The sequence below is a fragment of the Etheostoma spectabile genome, chromosome 19, assembly GCF_008692095.1.
Source record: "Etheostoma spectabile isolate EspeVRDwgs_2016 chromosome 19, UIUC_Espe_1.0, whole genome shotgun sequence".
NCBI classification, from domain to species: Eukaryota; Metazoa; Chordata; class Actinopteri; order Perciformes; family Percidae; genus Etheostoma; species Etheostoma spectabile.
Genome location: NC_045751.1, coordinates 5,986,025 through 6,002,583, shown reverse-complemented (window position 1 = coordinate 6,002,583; position 16,559 = coordinate 5,986,025). Strand labels below are relative to the sequence as shown.

Here is a 16,559-nt window from a genome sequence, read left to right as displayed (position 1 = left end):
TTTTCTGTAAACTGCTTTGGCTCCGTGTTTTCTTTGTTCATGCCAATAAAGCAAATTGAATTGAAAGACACAGGAAAGGGAGGTAGAGAGGTGGGGGGTAGAACAGCACTTCATCAGCGAGAAGTAAATGACTATTCAGGAGACTAATTCAACTAAAACTGGCTGTGTGGTGCCAAGACATGCACTAAATCCAATTAAGAAGGTCGGTGTGAATGTGTGTGTGTACCATGGGCTCAAGAAAAGATACTGCTGTCTCATCAAATTGCTCTAATTGAGCCCCCCCTCCCCCTTATTTTTTTGTCACCCGTTCGTTCGCCTAGACACGCAGCGTCCCGCTCTAATGTGTCAGAGTCGATTTGTGTGGGTCATTATTATTTCAGCGACGATGCAGTGCCGCCTTCAGTCTTCCCTTCGAGACACATTCCATTTCTCACAGGAGGTGAAGGATAGAGAGGTAGAGGCAGGAAGACCTTTTGGTATTAATAGAGCAGGGAGTCTGGATGGCTAAGGATGGCACATAGTAGCTGACAGTAGCTGATTCGCAGGACCTGCAGTTCTTCATTTTACTAAATCCACCTGAGCAAGGTCACCCATTATCTGTGGACAAGGTATGGAGACTAGGGTTAAGCTGATAGAAGATAGAAGTGGTTTGTCGTTTGTGTGCTTACATCGGCCCAATTCAGCTCCTAGCTCGACAGCGTTAAGGGAAGCACTCACCAGTCTGGGTCTAACTGGAGGTTAGAGCTATATGTGATATGGAGAAATTCAAATATCCCCATATTTTTGACCAAATACATTTCAGTATTTATTTATTTATTTTTATTTGACAGGGACAATGCACAGCTGCTTAGAAGTACTAGAGTTAGCTATAAGTTACTTTTCATCATCCTTCAGTAGAAAATAGGGAATAATATCTCTGTTAGATGGGAAAGCTAACACTGGAGTATGAAAACACTAATACAGGGTATAGGGCAACAATCTTATTTCACATTATTATAAATCTCTCTCAACAACAACAAAAACCACAATGTAAAAACACCACTTTGACAACCAAAACCCCAACATGAACACTACAACAAAAATTCAATTTCATAGCATTAAAACACTACAATAGTCCCAACTGTTATCACTAAATCCCAATATTAAGACACCACACTACAACAGGACTTAACAACATTAAAATTGGCTGTTTGAGGTGATATTTTAGGGTTGACTATTGGAGCTTTCACAAACCATTTACACAATGAGATTTTTGATAATTACTCATCGGTAATGAGCATGTAATGACTAAGTAGTTAAAAGCAAATAACAGCTAAAAGGACATCACTTTGCTGTAATGCAGCCACAAAAACAAGGAAAAGAAAATACGTGTCATATTACGATATCCAAAATTTATAATGATATCTAGCCTCATATAAATATATATGGATGTGGATATAATGTCCATATATTGCCCAGGCCTTCTGTAGGTGTTTGGATTTTAATGTCTATATGAATGAATGGGATTGCGCCTATTCCGCCTGATGTCACTCTTTACGGCCGGATGTACTGTACGTTACTTTCCGCTTACTTTGTGTTGAAATTTCAAACTCGGGTCAATTTATGAGGACTATGCTATTGATTTATTGAGGACTATTAAATGCGCTTCTAGAAATCCAGATCACTAGCTAGACTATCTGTCCAATCTGAGTTTTCTGTTGCACGACTAAAACAACTTTAGAACGTACACATGTTCCACCAAAAATTGTTCCTTCCCGAGGCTATTTTGCAGCGGTGCCGTGGCTTTGTTCCGGCGCTTAGCACCTCCGAAGAAGATCATGATTGGTTTAAATAAATACCAATAAACCAGAGTAGCTTTTTCTACCATCCCAGAATACTTTGAGGACTAGCCGGACCTTCCTCACTTGCACCGTGGAGTAAGGTCTGGCAAAGCTAGACTCAATAAAGAGCAACAAAGTCCCTGTAGAGAGGAGGTCCAGTGGATGGATGGGTCAAACAAAAGCTGGACTTTCACACATGAGACAATTGTTTGTGTCATGGTGAAACCAAAAAGTTGACTTATTTTAACTTGTAAGTCGAATTACGTACTGTACGTACAACACATACTTTAACAAACACTGAATTTCGTAAAAGCACAATGACAATAAAGGTATTCATATATTTATGTTACTTATGTAACTTATGCACAAAGTCTTATTTTAGCCAAACCATGATCTTTTCCCAAACCTAACCAAGTATTTTTGTTGCCTAAATCTAAAACTCTGAAGTTAACCACACGTTTCAAACTGCGAGGGTTGTGTTTACGTTTAAGAACTAGTGATCTCCTGCCACCAGACCCTACCTAATTCATAAAATGCGCCTGTGGGTCGTATACAGTAAGAGTGAATGAACCAACACCCTTTGTGGCCATATGGGCTGGAGGACTTGCGGTTTATATACATATTTAAAGTCAGCTCCTCTGTACTTTCTTTCATAATAGGGCACAATTTTAATCTAAATGCACCACTGTCCTGAGGCAAACACCTCCCACAGTCTACACCAAAGGTCAGAAAGCGATGAGCTGACTTTGAATTCTTAAACAATTTGTTCTATGACCAGTGCCATCTTGATTTCTTAATCTAGACAACTGACGCACGGGTAGGAAGAAAAAACGTGTATAAGGTGGGCTACACACTGGCTATGTCGCACGAGTGTGGCGTTTCTGTTGCGTGTTGGCTGAGTGGATTTTTCTATGTCCTACACCCCAGAAATGTGTCTGGTGCGGCACCGCTGCTGCTAAGTGACGTACAGGCAGGGCTATCTCGGGACATAACCATGTGATGTTGGACCGTCACACAAAATCGATAAAAAATTGCATTGATGTCAAAACTTTAATGGGAAAATTACATAGACAATGATTTTCTTTCAATAATTGTTCATCTCTTAAGGGATTTTTTCATTAAAAGTAAATCCTTCAATTTGCCTCTGAAATATGTGTATATCCTAAAATAAGTCCTCCAGTGTTGGAGACAGCTAAAAATGTTATGACTCTGCATTTCTCCACTGTAAGCAAGGTTGGAGCCATGAAGCATTCTACAGACGAGATAAATCTCTGATTTCTCAGACAGAATGACGGCTACAGTCATTCTTGACGCACTAGAGACAGATGCACGGGGATATAAGGAGGTGTATTACTGATTGTATTCACCAGAACTGTTGCCACTTTGTAACTCTGTTCATTGTGAAAGCTGTTCTCGTCATTTGATTGTTCTCTGCAGAAAACAATTAAACCCTTTCACCGAATACCTAAACCTTTAATCCAGTTTGCAGCCGGTCTTTTTTTTGTTTCAACAAGGTCTCTTCTAGCACTCGAATTCCTCCCTCGCTGTACAGAAACTTCCACAACAAAACCTAGAGACTGTCAAACATCATGTGATTTATTAATATGCATTTGTGTCAGAATGACAAATATCTTTTCCTGTTCTATTTTACCAGTTTAGAATGCCTACCGTTTTGGTCAACACAGTTTGGGTTTCCACAAAATGGTTCATTGAGTACAGGAAGATTAACAGGTCCGCCGCAACTCTCAGTTCTTCTAAATCAAGGCTGAAGACCTTTCTTATAGAGGTTGCCTTTCTTTAAATAACTTTAAATTTCCTATACTGAAATTGCATTGTAAAAATTATGACAATCTTATCTGATTTTATATTTTTAGTTGTGTTTAACTGCTCTTTAATGTTTAATAATTTCTTATACACCACTGTAACTTTTTTTCTTGTGTTTTATCGGTTTTTAATTTCTCAATCTTTTTTTGATTGCTCTTCAATGTTTTATGTAAAGTATGTGCTATACAAATAAAGCTGCCTTGCCTTGGAAAGGCTTCCAACACTCTTGTGTGTCGACTGAAAAATAGGCGTTGGTTCTATTTCTAGTGTGCGAGTAATGTGGAAGCTCTAAACTGATAAAATGGGAGCCAAAATAAAAACGGACACGCCACGCAGCTGACACGCTCGTGCACCGATCCACTGTGCAGCCGGCCTAATTGAGCATCCTTTCTCTCCATATTTTTAGGTAACCGCTAAGCCTGGTGATGTTTAATAACGTAGAATGAGAGTTGGATTTCATAGGACAAATGCAAGCTGCAGGAAAACTTCAAACATACCCTCCTACACAGACTTTAACCTGATACTCCATGAATACTACACACAGGGAAGGATATATTACTATTGAATTTCATTCATGGTGCAATCTAACCAATTGTTTGCAGTTTACTTTCAATTACTTTTTAATCACTTCTACTGCACGTTAAAGAGAGTCAGATATGGATTATGTATTACAGGTTGATGTGCAGTGTTTTGCATATGCTGAGGTCGCAAAGTGCATCTGAAAGTACTCTTTCACAAAAAGAGAAAGCTTGCAGACCAAACCATCATGATTGTTTTCGCATAGATTTTTCGCATTGATTATTTTCCCCAGAATCAATATTTCCCTTCCCCCAATGAGTCACCTAAATATTTTCTGTTTATACTGTACCGCTGACGGCCACTACATCATATCCATTTTCAGCAAAACAGAGCGATGGCAGAAAATGTTGTTTTTCTTTACAAATGAAATAAATGTCAGCCTGACTGACTTGTGATGTGCATTCTTTATAGAAAACAAGTTTTAAAAAATTTCTAATGATATATTGTCTCTAGAAGTGTATTATTCAACTTGGGTTTTTGTTAAAGAAGGAAAAGAAAATCACAAATAATACTTCTAGAATCGCAATAAATGAAAATGGCAACACAAACCGCATCGACACCCATGTATCGTGAAAGAATCGAAAAGGGACAAAAGCATATGGTCCCAGCCCTATCAACCATGCACCCATATGTCCCTGGTCCCCAGAGTGGGTGCTTGTCTCACCTATTGGGCTTGGGGAACAGGATGGAGGAGTCGGGCTTGCGGATGAAGTATTCGTCAGCTACCTTGCTGATGGTGACTATCTTTTTCTCTCGGCGGGGAATGGTCTCCAGGGAGAGGGGCGTCTCTACTTTTGGCCGCATCATGCCCAGGTAAGGGGGCAGCATGTGGATGAAGATCTAGGTGGAAAGGAAAGATAAAAAAACAGGAGCGTTACCTTAACAATTTCCAGTACAATCAATTTCTTTGCGCTTCACTTCCACTAACTAGGTTTAAAACTGGAAATCACCAATGGAAAAAACTCTTTTGGGCATATTTCTTTGACTCAAAACCACAATGGGAACCAGTTATTTAGCTGAACTTTCCACTTTTAGTCACTAGCTTCTTGGCTCGCCCAGTCCTCCAAAATCCGCCACCTTTCCTGGTAATAAAAAATCAGTTTGTTTGGATTCCTGTTTCGGGATTGATGGGACAGGTAAAATGTACTTGCCGTGTTTGCCTATTAAGGCTGAGAAATGAGTCAAAATGCTGAATTTAGCGGTGAGATAACCTTTGAGAACAGTTGAAGCTGAATGATGCGGGTAGGGAACCCAAACGTGTAATGGTTTCCAATTCCTCAATGTCTACCACCAAGGTGCCCTTAAGCAAAGAACATAAACTCTGGATACTCCAGTGGAGCTCTTAAGTAAAGACCGATAGTTGTCGTGGGCAGCTCCCAGATGTGTGTAATTAAAACAGAGATACGTGTCTGTTAAACCCTTGGCTGTCGGACCTGAAGCTCTCCTTTAAAAAATAGCAGAGGAATTTGACGTGATGCAACAGCGAAACTTGGGCCAAATGTTGGTCCTGATCACTTTAAGTGCTGTTTGCCTCTGTTAAAGGCTCTTTTATTTGCACCTCAAAGTGCTTGGATATCCTTCTTTTGAAATAACTCTTGGCTTGCCTGTACTGACAGATGATGTTAATACTCAGCCCCTGGCAGGGACCATACTGTAGCTACAGTAGAGAGTGTAGCGAGAGCCGAAGCAGCTTGACTCACTGTATGTTATTGTAGTTCCAAAGACAAAAGGGTGACTTAGCCTTCATTCATCACATATGTCCATGTTTTCATGTGAGCTTTCTATCTTCCTGTTTCCCAGCATACTGCAAAAACAAGTGTGTGTGTGTGTGTGTGTGTGTGTGTGTGTGTGTGTGTGTGTGTGTGTGTGTGTGTGTGTGTGTGTGTGTTGTTTAAGGACGCTAGCATGGCTACACTTGGATACTTGTGGCGGTTTCCAAGCGAGCGGAGGCGATACAAAAAGGTGACGTGAAAACCTGCAGACTGCTGATTGGTCGGAGAGAATCGTCACTAATCACTGCGTCATCATTGTTAGCGACAGACGGGCGTGACCTGAACAAACCCGCTGTTTTTAAATTGTTTAGCCAGCTGTGTTCTTTTTTGCAGCCTCCAGCTTCTTTTGAAACTAAATTTGTCTTCTGGCTGTGGTAAACAGCCACATACCGAGAATCACAACAACACACTTTCAACGTTCTGTGTGTGGTGTCGCTTTGACAACCAGCCACGCTTGCCTCATGCATGACGCGGTACTAAATCTGCAATGAAAAAAAGGAGGACAGGGCACCGCGGTCGAGCCGAGCAGGTACCATGTGACAGAAAAACGCCATAAGTGACTGGAGAAAGAAAGTAACATGCTGCAAGCGACCGTTATGATGGAGAAGGAAGAAATAGCAGCAGAGATGTTGATGTACACTTTTCAGTTGTTTTTGACACATACAATAAAGACACACAAGGACCATCTGGCATAGTTACAAGTACTTTTCAACGGAGCCTACAACTCCACTACAGGCACCTTTATTAAACATGTGAGTCAAGTCTATTACTTGAGGGTTAGCGGTATAGACAACCGTGCTTATAAGTAGATGGGTGTTTTCTTTTATGAGAATGATCAATCTGTGAAGTACAAACAATTACAAAACAAGGACGCTCACTTGTATTTGTCCTTTACACTGATTCTACAGCTGGAGGAATATTTCCTGACACTAGATTTCCTGCTGTTTCCTCTGTAAAGCGTGTGTTGCATGACAAATATCACAGCACAGTCTTTGACAAATACTGAGACTCAAATGTTTTTCAAAATGTAAGGACTTTTTCGCTGCTTGGTGACATTTGTGCCAATGTGAGGATTAGTTTGAAAATTGGCAGGGCTACATGCCCAGCTTGGAAGTGGTGCCGTAAAAGCATAATAAACTGCAATAAAAGGATGCTAAGAGAAGAAAAGTCAATGTTTCTATCATTTAACAGACCATAAATACTGCATTAGTAGTATGGATAGATGTCATAATCAGTGATCATTTACATTCACTTAAAACGAGATCACTTGGATTTAATACTTCATCAAAGACATTACACAAACTGCCATACAGCTAACAGAATACATTTGTGTATATGCTACAGTATCTGTATCTATCTGTGAAACATGTTTCTTTGTCATGGCTGCTGATGTGTCTTCATCTTTGTTAGGCCTGTAACAATTATTACATAATTGTCTAATCGCAATTGTTTTACGTAATCGTGGATTCTTTGTTCAACCACGATAAATTGCTAACATTAGCTAAGGTGCTAAAGCGGTGTTACTCATCGCGCGGCTCCTGCAGCTCGCCAAGCTTCAATTTGGGGCTTGCATGGCAGTAAGTAATACGGTAATATGATCCTGCAGTCACTTTCATAAAAACATTTTAAAAAAGCAGGGCTATGACATAACCCTAAGTCTAAATAAAAAAGAGACTAAAAAAACATAAATAAAAAAACTGTGCCATTACAAGCTAGAAATATAGACTAGAAAAGATATTTAAAACGTGCTCTGCCCTTCCGTCAATAACGCAGTGTGGAGTTGCCAGTTTGGGCGGTCTTTCCAGCTCTTAACGATGAATGTGCTCTTGGATGATTGGCTAATGTAGAAAAAAATTGCATAGTGTATGTTTAGGGATGACAGATAAGCAGACATGCTATATGTCTGATATGGTATCAGTGTTTCTCTCATTAAAAAAAATAGACCACTGACCAATGGTGGTCATTGTTGATTTTGTTTGCATGTGCCAAATTGTAAGAACATAATTTATTATTGGTCGGACTGATGAGTTAAAGCTACGCTTTTTGTTAGTTGTTGGCACTCACACGTTCATAACAACAACAATGGGGATACAGTAAGTACAGGAGCAGTGACGATTATTTTGTCACATAGTTTTGCAAATAGTGATGACTGTTATTTGGACTCCTAATTTAATCAGTTTTTTTGTTAATGATCAATGCTTTGTTTTGATTGATGAGGACAAATAATCCATTGTCAATTTTATGTTCATTTAATCGTCATGTTGTCTTTGGGTCAAATTGACCCGATTTCCTATATTAATGTGCTTTTTGACTACCCAAAATAACATGATTGATTACACACAATGCTCTTTGGCAAGTACAAATCTCTACATTCTTTAATTTCGGGGTGTCTTATTCCATTTTATAGCATTAGCAAATAGTATTGAGTAAAAGTTGACATATTCCAGTCTGTGATTATCCATCAACATCCATTTCTTTAAATTTAATCAAAATAATTTCTAATTATTCTAATTTCTGCTTTTCTAACTCAAACATTAGGTATAATTTCCATGCATATTTTCCAAAAATAACTTCAAAAAGGAAGTTAATAAGTTAGTGTTACGCAGTGTTGAAAACGTCAAAAAAGTGACAAACATTGAAAAAAGTGTCAAAAGTGTTGAAATAAGGGACAAAAACATAAGAAAACGTTAAACACATCGATAACAAGCGTCAACAAAAGTGTTGATTTTCAATTTTGAGGGGAAGACAACACAAGGGTTAAGAAAAGAATTAAATATTTTAGGTTTAAAAAGAAAAAAAGAGATGTGGTTTACTTAGATACTTGTTACGACATTAGCTGGGTCTTGTAACAGTGATACAGCCAAACTATGTAGCCCGGAATTCATTCAAAATGTTAATTTCTGAGAAAAAGTAATAAATAAATATTAATTCATTTTTAATAAATACAATTTCACTGAAAGAAATTATATTGTAAATTGCAATTATTCCTGAGACAATTAATTGTAGAGCAAAAATTGGAACTGATACAGCTTTATGGCCCTATCTTGGACCCAGCGCAGATGACTTTGTACACCGACGCATGTATCATTCCTATTTTGCACCCGAGCAGAGTTTTACTTGTACTCCAGGGGCGGTTCAGCAAAAAAAGGAGGCGTGTTCCGGGGCAAATGTTCCCTAGTGTTATTTTGCAGGTTCAGAAAACAATTCCACCCCAGAGCAGGAAATACCTAGTCTAAAGTCCATGGTGCGTTATTCAGATGCTATTTTGAGGCCGCGTACTTGGCGGTAACGTAGCGTGTGCACACCGCGCATACACTTTGCTTCTCTCATCTCACGGAACCAGCAGTTCCCATTTTTGCAAACCGTACATAACTACAAGGAAAAATATGACTCTGTTTTACACATTTCCATGAATCATGGATGTGTTGATGACATAAATGAGGAACTATTAAAGGACTTAAGGAGATGTGATGTTGAACTGTATGTGCCAATGCCACTTAACCCAAATGCCGCAGCAGCAGCAGCACGGGAGAGCAGAGACAGAAGAGTTGCATCGTCTATAGTGAGGTAATCTCGGTCTAATGTTAGACTACACTGCAAAATTATCCCCGTGCATTCATAACCTCGTGATTCAGTGAGGGTGAGCCCAAGACATTGGAAAGTATGTTTTTGTGACATTTCTTTATTTCCATTTTGTCAAAAAAAAAAATCAATAGCAAACGTTGGCCTCCTCAACTGTGAACCGCTCCATGGATGTATTGAGAGCGAACGCCTAGGAAATCCACCATTATAATAGCAATCAGTCATGGCAGAAGCTTGCTTTTACAGGGAATGTGAAATAACGCTCTGGTTTATTGCACGTTACGGCCAAACCACACCTATGAGTAATGAAGCTACTTCAGACCAACCCATTTTAAAGAGTCATTTATCCCGGCGGTATAATAGAAACAGCGCCCGAGATCTGCGCTCAAAGACACATGCGTTTCGGCGTCTGATACTTGCGTTTCAGATCGTTAAAATAGGGCCCTTAATCTTTGTGCTTTTTGTGGAATTGTATAACTCGTTGTGTGCTTTTCTTTTCATGTGTGGAGCTTACCCTGGAAATCCAGAGTTCTTGCGAGAGCCCAATTTGCTCAGCGAGTTAATCTGACATCGAGTAATGCTGCTCATTAACTATATACCCTTGTAGCCGAGCTGTACCAATCACATCGCTGTATCTGATATAGGCGGGCCAGAGGTGAGCCAAACACATGATGACAGTTGAGTCTACCAGTTAGCTCCGCTGGTAGCTAAGCGTATGGGACTCTGGATACGTCAACCCGTGTGTTGTTGTGATTGGTCGTAGTGTTATTCAATTGCGTGCAGTGAGATGTTCAAATGCACGCTTGGTGCCGCCCCTCGAGTTGGGCCATTTTCATTTCTCAGTGCCAGACCCTTCTTTCAGATTTGAGTCTGGATTTCCAGGCTAAGTGGAGCTAATCAGGAAGGCAAAAGGAATTACAGTGTAAAATTGTATCATATCGCATCTCTTACTGCTTGCTTGTTCTTAGCTGCTTTGCATTTTGCTCTGCATTACAAGAGGTTCTGGAGTCGAGAACAGGGTACCTGAACATCTTTACACTTCCCACTACTGCGGTTCTGTGCATAAATCTTTCACTTCCACATTTCATGACACTGATAGTAGCAGTGAAAAGAAGCAGAACCTTTAATGCTCTCTTTTCCCATCAATCCACTACCAAGCAGTGTAGTTCAATTAAACCAATGCAAATCACCGGTGTATAAGCCTTTTGGAGGTGGGTGTTCCCTGAAAGGGTGACGGAACTTGGCCTGTAATTGGCGTCACATAATACACACATAGTACAGTGAGGGAACAGCCACAGATGGAGGTTAATGGTTTTACATGACATTCCGGTAGTGGAGAACCAGTGTTGTGCTCTCCTTACGTACTCAAGTATTATTCTATAATTATTCTATTCGTTTCTGGTAAGATACTTGTACTTTTACTCAAGTATTGCTTTCAAGTACGTCATACAAGACTGTGGAGAACCGTGTTGATCTAATCCAAAAGTAGGATTTACTTATTTTTTAATTAAGGAAATATAATAAATTTGTTTTATTCCTCTTTTTAGTCAATTTAAGCAGGAATTCCTATACTCAAAAGGAGCACTGTAATTAGTTGGATTAACATGATTGTCTTATTTCTATTATTGACCAGTTAGTTCTGTTGAATATATAAAGTTAGATGAATAAAGTTCTTACATTTGACATTGTATAGTAGGAATATACTATGAAGACTATTTTATGGTCTCTACATGGTAAAAAAGGGGTGCACCTAAATCAGGGCGCTCACCTTACGGACCCACATGGGCATGGTGTGGGTGTTGGGTGAGCGGTGGTGCAGGTTCAGGACGACCACACCAAGGATAACAGAAAACGTGACCAGGATCATGGTGAACATGATGTAGTTGACAATGATGGGGACACCGAGTGAAGTCTCTGGGATCTTATCAGCCAGCAGTAGCAAGAACACGGTGAGGGTGAGCAACACGTTGATCGACAGACCCATCTTCTCTCCTGTTATGGGGGAAAAATACAACGTATTAGGGCTGGGACGATATGATTTTGTCCAGATTGTCACGCTAATGCCGATTCGATTTGTGTTGCGATTTTTATTCATTGCTGTGATGGCCACAGCCATGACCACATCCTCTTGCACTTACATTTATTTTTCTTTGGCTTATGTTTCTTAAAGATTGGGTCATATCATTTCCCAGAAGCATTATACATACATGCTTTTGCACATTATAGATACATGCTTTTGTTTCATTCAAACATTTATTAATTACAAATAATTAACAAGCTTTGCTTTTGTTTCACACACATACTTTGTTTAGTTGACCGTACAAGGCATCTTTCTGAAGCGCACATGTAGTTATTTTTGAATTGTCTCTTCCTTTCTTATTACCATTATTTCTCTTGAGCTCACCAGTTTGGAGATTCCACACTAAGAGCAAGACCTGTTTGATAGGGGGGCTGGCCAAATTGGGCACTACCGCTGCTCGCTGTGTCATGGGGAAGCTTCACAGGTTATTTTTTTCTTCAATAACATTTATTAAAGTGCACATATTATGCTTATTTTTTGGTTCATAATTGTATTTAGAAGTTGTACCAGAATAGCGTTATGTTGTATAATTTTCCGCAGGATTTTCAGCAGTTTCTGCTTTTGCTCTGTTTTGCTGTCATTGTTTTCACTCCTTTAGATCTGTGTTACGGCTCATCTTTTTTACCAGAACAAGGCTTGTTTCTTCTTCAGCTGATCTGCTATCTTAGCCGCAGACCGTTTAATTCAACAGTAATGACTCCAATTGAAAATTCATCTCCCATTCTAAGTGAAGCTGATTGACCAATAGCGCAGCCTCCCAGGAGTTTTCAGTGGCCACTTACATCTTGTGTTTACCACAGATTGGATAGAGTTACTAGGTAATTGGAAATTGATGTGCATTAGGGCAGTGCATGCTTCCAACAGTGAGTAACTGTCAAAGAAGAGGCGTTTCCGTAGCCAGGACTTTAGCTGTGGTCTGGTGTCCTGATTCCCCCCGAGCTATTCCAACTCCTGGAACTTTTCTTTGGCAATAGCCACCGAAAGATCTGCACATTTTCCAGATGTTTTTCCATCCTCATTTCCATATTTATTCTTTTAACAGTTTGATTATACATAATATGTATGTCCCCAAATGATGATTTAAATGCTGTTTCAGATGGAGAATGCTTACAGGTGCCATATTATGCTCATTGACAGGTTCATACTTGTATTTTGGGTTTCTATTAGAACATGTTTACATGCTTTAATGTTAAAAAAATTCACCCTCTGTCTGAAACACTCAGTTCTACCGCCTGTCTCTTTAAGCCCCCCCCCGCTCTGATTGGTCAGTGTTTTTCAGGTGTTCCGCTCATGGCGTCTCTGCACCGTCATTACAGCCGGGGGATGACCGTAATGGCTATGTAATGGCACTTTCTACCTACAGTATATCAATGTCAATAAACCTAAAATTTCTTTTCCCTTTCAATTTTTGAAGGGGACACGCATAATTCAGCCAAAATTGTACCTGTATGTCTACACAGAGGAAAGCCTTATTACTAGTATTAGTGTAGCATGGAGACTGTGCCATTGTCCTTATTCTCAAAGTTTCCATTGTCAGGTCTGTTGATCTTCAAAGTCAGTTCTACAGAACTAACCTCATTTATGATATTTTTTGAAGATCTCAAACAACTTCTGTTGATGGAAAACAGTTTGCAAATTTAAGTTATGCTACATGTATAGGCTAACCACAGTGTGAATATGTTACTGTAATATATACAGTTTTTTTTTTTTTTTAAAGATGCTTTTTGTGTTCATTTTAGGCTTTTAATTCCACAGGACAGCTGAAGAAATGAAAGGGAAGAGAAGGGGAATGACATGCACTAAAGGGCCGCAGATTCAACTCCGTCCTGCGGCCACTGCGTCGAGGAGTAAACCTCTATACTGCATGTGCTCATGTGAAAAAATACTTGACTTGTTTTTTTTCCTGCTAACTATAGTGGTACTTAATTTAAAAAAGCATATGTATATATTAAATTGTAAAGTTTGTGTTTTGTCGTTTAAATATTAACGGCTCCAAATTCCTCGCCCGCCACATTCACAACTTCCAAAATAAGTTGGCGGTTCCATAGCTTCCAAAACATAAAACAAACTTTAGAATTGTATATATATATATATATATATATACATATATACTCACGTTTTTTTTGTGATAATTACCACCAATACGTGACTTCAATACCAATTCCTGAAAGATTCTTTGTCCAATACCAATTTTATAAAAATCTATTCCAACAAAAAACAACGGCTGCAATTTACCATTAGACAGAAGAAGAAGAAGAGTCACTTCTGGTTCGCAATTTAAGACGCCAATACCCTGTCGAAATGTACCACCGCACAAGGCTACACAGTCTAATACATGTAAGTGCAGTCATGGAAGTATCCAAATTGAGACAGTATGCAACAGACTGATTACCCAGTGAATCCATGTAAACAAGTCTATTACATGAATCATGTTTAAAACCATGTGTGACAAAGTACAGTGTTAAGATGAGCCCTCTCAGGGCTGATTTCTACTGTTTCATTTTGGAGGATATTGATTTCCGCAGCGCTCTATAGGCAACAGCTATCTCATCTGAATCCCTTTGGGACGGTAATTGGACAAGTGTGTGATTGCCCAATTTAACCTGACCACACAAACACAATTAGGAAATGGTATAAGCGGTTTTAGAGAGCGATGATAAGGCAGTATAATCCAAATCAGATCAAAGTGGAACCTGTGTGCATTACGAGCCAGATTGTCTCATATAGTAGTAAACTGGTATTATTCTGTATTGTTGGTTTACCTGCGTCAGGAGGCAAGTAGAAGTTAAAGATGGCGATGATGGTGATGAGGATGCAGGGGAGGATGATGTTCAAGACGTAGTACAGAGGCTTCCTCTCGATGATGAGGTAGAAAGTCATGTCCTCATATAGGTCATTGTTCATGTTCTTCCTGCACGGCTTGTGTCGGATGTGCCACTCGCCGCCCTCTGGGGGAAACATTCACATTAAGACATTTTGATCAGCATAATCATCAAATGAGGGCAACAGATCTGCATACCACAAGAGGAAGTGAACGTGCAAACACAGTCGAACAAATAAAAACGCTCCTGTGACGAGCAAAAGAGTCTAATGAGAGCAAATCAAAAAGAATGGAGAGGAAACTCACTGTATCATGCAAATGAAGATATACTTCTATTTCTATCCTGTTCCCTTTCTTCCTAGTCTGGATCAACGGCGGTTCATTTCCAGGATAATTGCCGGCGCCACTGGATGTTCCGCTCTGTGTTGCCGTTGTCTAACTTTGTTCTCTTTGAGCTAGCAAGCTACACGCTGAAAAAACGATTGGCGGGGATTGCTGTGGACAAAATACACACTGCGATTATATTTAGTAAAAAGTTAACTTAATTTAATATTTTGCGGGGTGCAAATGTTCCACCAAAATAAGTTCCTTCCCGAGACTATTTTGCAGAGACGATTGTGAATGCAAACAAGCCAGAGTCTTTTCCTTTCTCCTATCCCTGAATGTATGCGAGGAGGAGCCGGACCTTCCTCCACAGCGCTGTGGGGATAGGTCTGGCAATGTAAGACTACTTTCTTCCTAAAACGCCCCTATACTCTTTACTTCTCCACCTATCCGTCCATCCAACCCTTCTTTTTTATGTGTTCCCCACCAAATTCTCACCGCTGAAAGATTCGTCCAATTGGATCTCCCGGATCTCGTTCCCTTTTGAGTCCAGTGCGTACTGCACATCAATCTCCGTTGAGTCGTATGTGTAGGAGCGGAACTGCATGGTGCAGTTCTGCCAGTCGAACGGGAAATACGTTACCTAGACACAGAAACAGACGGGGGGATGAATGGGAAACAATCATCCCCCCATTCAGTACAACGTTAAGTCGGTGTTAGTATATGTGATGATGTTCACCTTAACTCCACAGGAGCTGCAGTAGAGGGCAGGGGGAGTCCAAGTTATTCTGCCATTACTATAGGCCTGCACATGGACATGCAGGGCCACATCGAACACCCCGTCATTACTGCAAACAGAGAACAAAGTATGATTTCAAAGCTTTTCACATACCTGCAAGTTACAGTCATTGAAACATTTTTATGAGTTCCTTATAGACTTCTGAGGTATTTTGCTTCTTTCTTCACTTCACGTTGTGCAAGTACTTTTTAGATAGCTGAAAATCACCATCTCCCTGCTTAAAAGGGATACTTTGACAATATTCAACCAGCTTTGTATCGTAAAACAAAGCTGGTTGAATATCGTGGTAGTATGTGTAAATGAACTATGGTAAACTACCCTCTGTCTTACTAGTGCCCAGTTCTCCCTACTCAAAGCAGCAGGTACCCCCCCAAAATATAAGACCTATAGATGATATTTCAAGCATAAAATTTGATAGGAAGCATAATTTCTGGGTCCAAGAAATGTCCAGCAGACTTAAATGTGACAGGCAGTTTAAAGTCTCCATTTTGCAATGCAACAAAAATGAACAGCTTATCCTGCTGACTCATATGATGTAATAGCAGCATCCCAGGTTTGAATCTCGCCTGAAGCGTTTGTTTCATGTCATCCTGCATACTTCCTCCTTCTTTTGTCTCTTTGCTCTTTGAAATAAAGCAGAGTTATCATAAATTACCCACAAAGAAAAATAGGGTGAATCTGTGGTCAGATTGAGTAATTATACAGTATATAGATTAAAAAAGTTGCACAGCTGGGGTAGTACGGGACATCAACATTTGGCTGCAGTTCCCGTACTGCAAGACCCCACTAAAACATTATAATTGGCACGGATGAAATGTAGGAACTCGACACATTTCACAGGACACTTCTAAGTGTAGCACTAATGTTGGCTGTATACAGAGTTGTTTGGGCTGTTAAGCCCATAACAAAGACATCAAGTCAATTAGACCCAGATTTAGCAGTCTGTCAGGGTGCAGTA

The 16,559-nt window shown here is 39.8% G+C and overlaps 1 protein-coding gene across 1 annotated transcript in view; it reads right to left on the bottom strand.

Annotated features, from left to right (window-relative positions):
- Nucleotides 1-16,559, bottom strand: part of chrnb1 (cholinergic receptor, nicotinic, beta 1 (muscle)) — a 51,355-nt gene that overhangs the window by 23,252 nt on the left and 11,544 nt on the right. The window contains exons 5-9 of the mRNA XM_032544723.1: nucleotides 15,542-15,650; nucleotides 15,301-15,445; nucleotides 14,420-14,605; nucleotides 11,346-11,569; nucleotides 4,888-5,063 (exon numbers count right to left, since the gene is read on the bottom strand). Of these exons, the coding sequence (XP_032400614.1) occupies nucleotides 4,888-5,063; nucleotides 11,346-11,569; nucleotides 14,420-14,605; nucleotides 15,301-15,445; nucleotides 15,542-15,650 (840 nt within the window). The remainder of the gene's footprint in view (nucleotides 1-4,887; nucleotides 5,064-11,345; nucleotides 11,570-14,419; nucleotides 14,606-15,300; nucleotides 15,446-15,541; nucleotides 15,651-16,559) is intronic.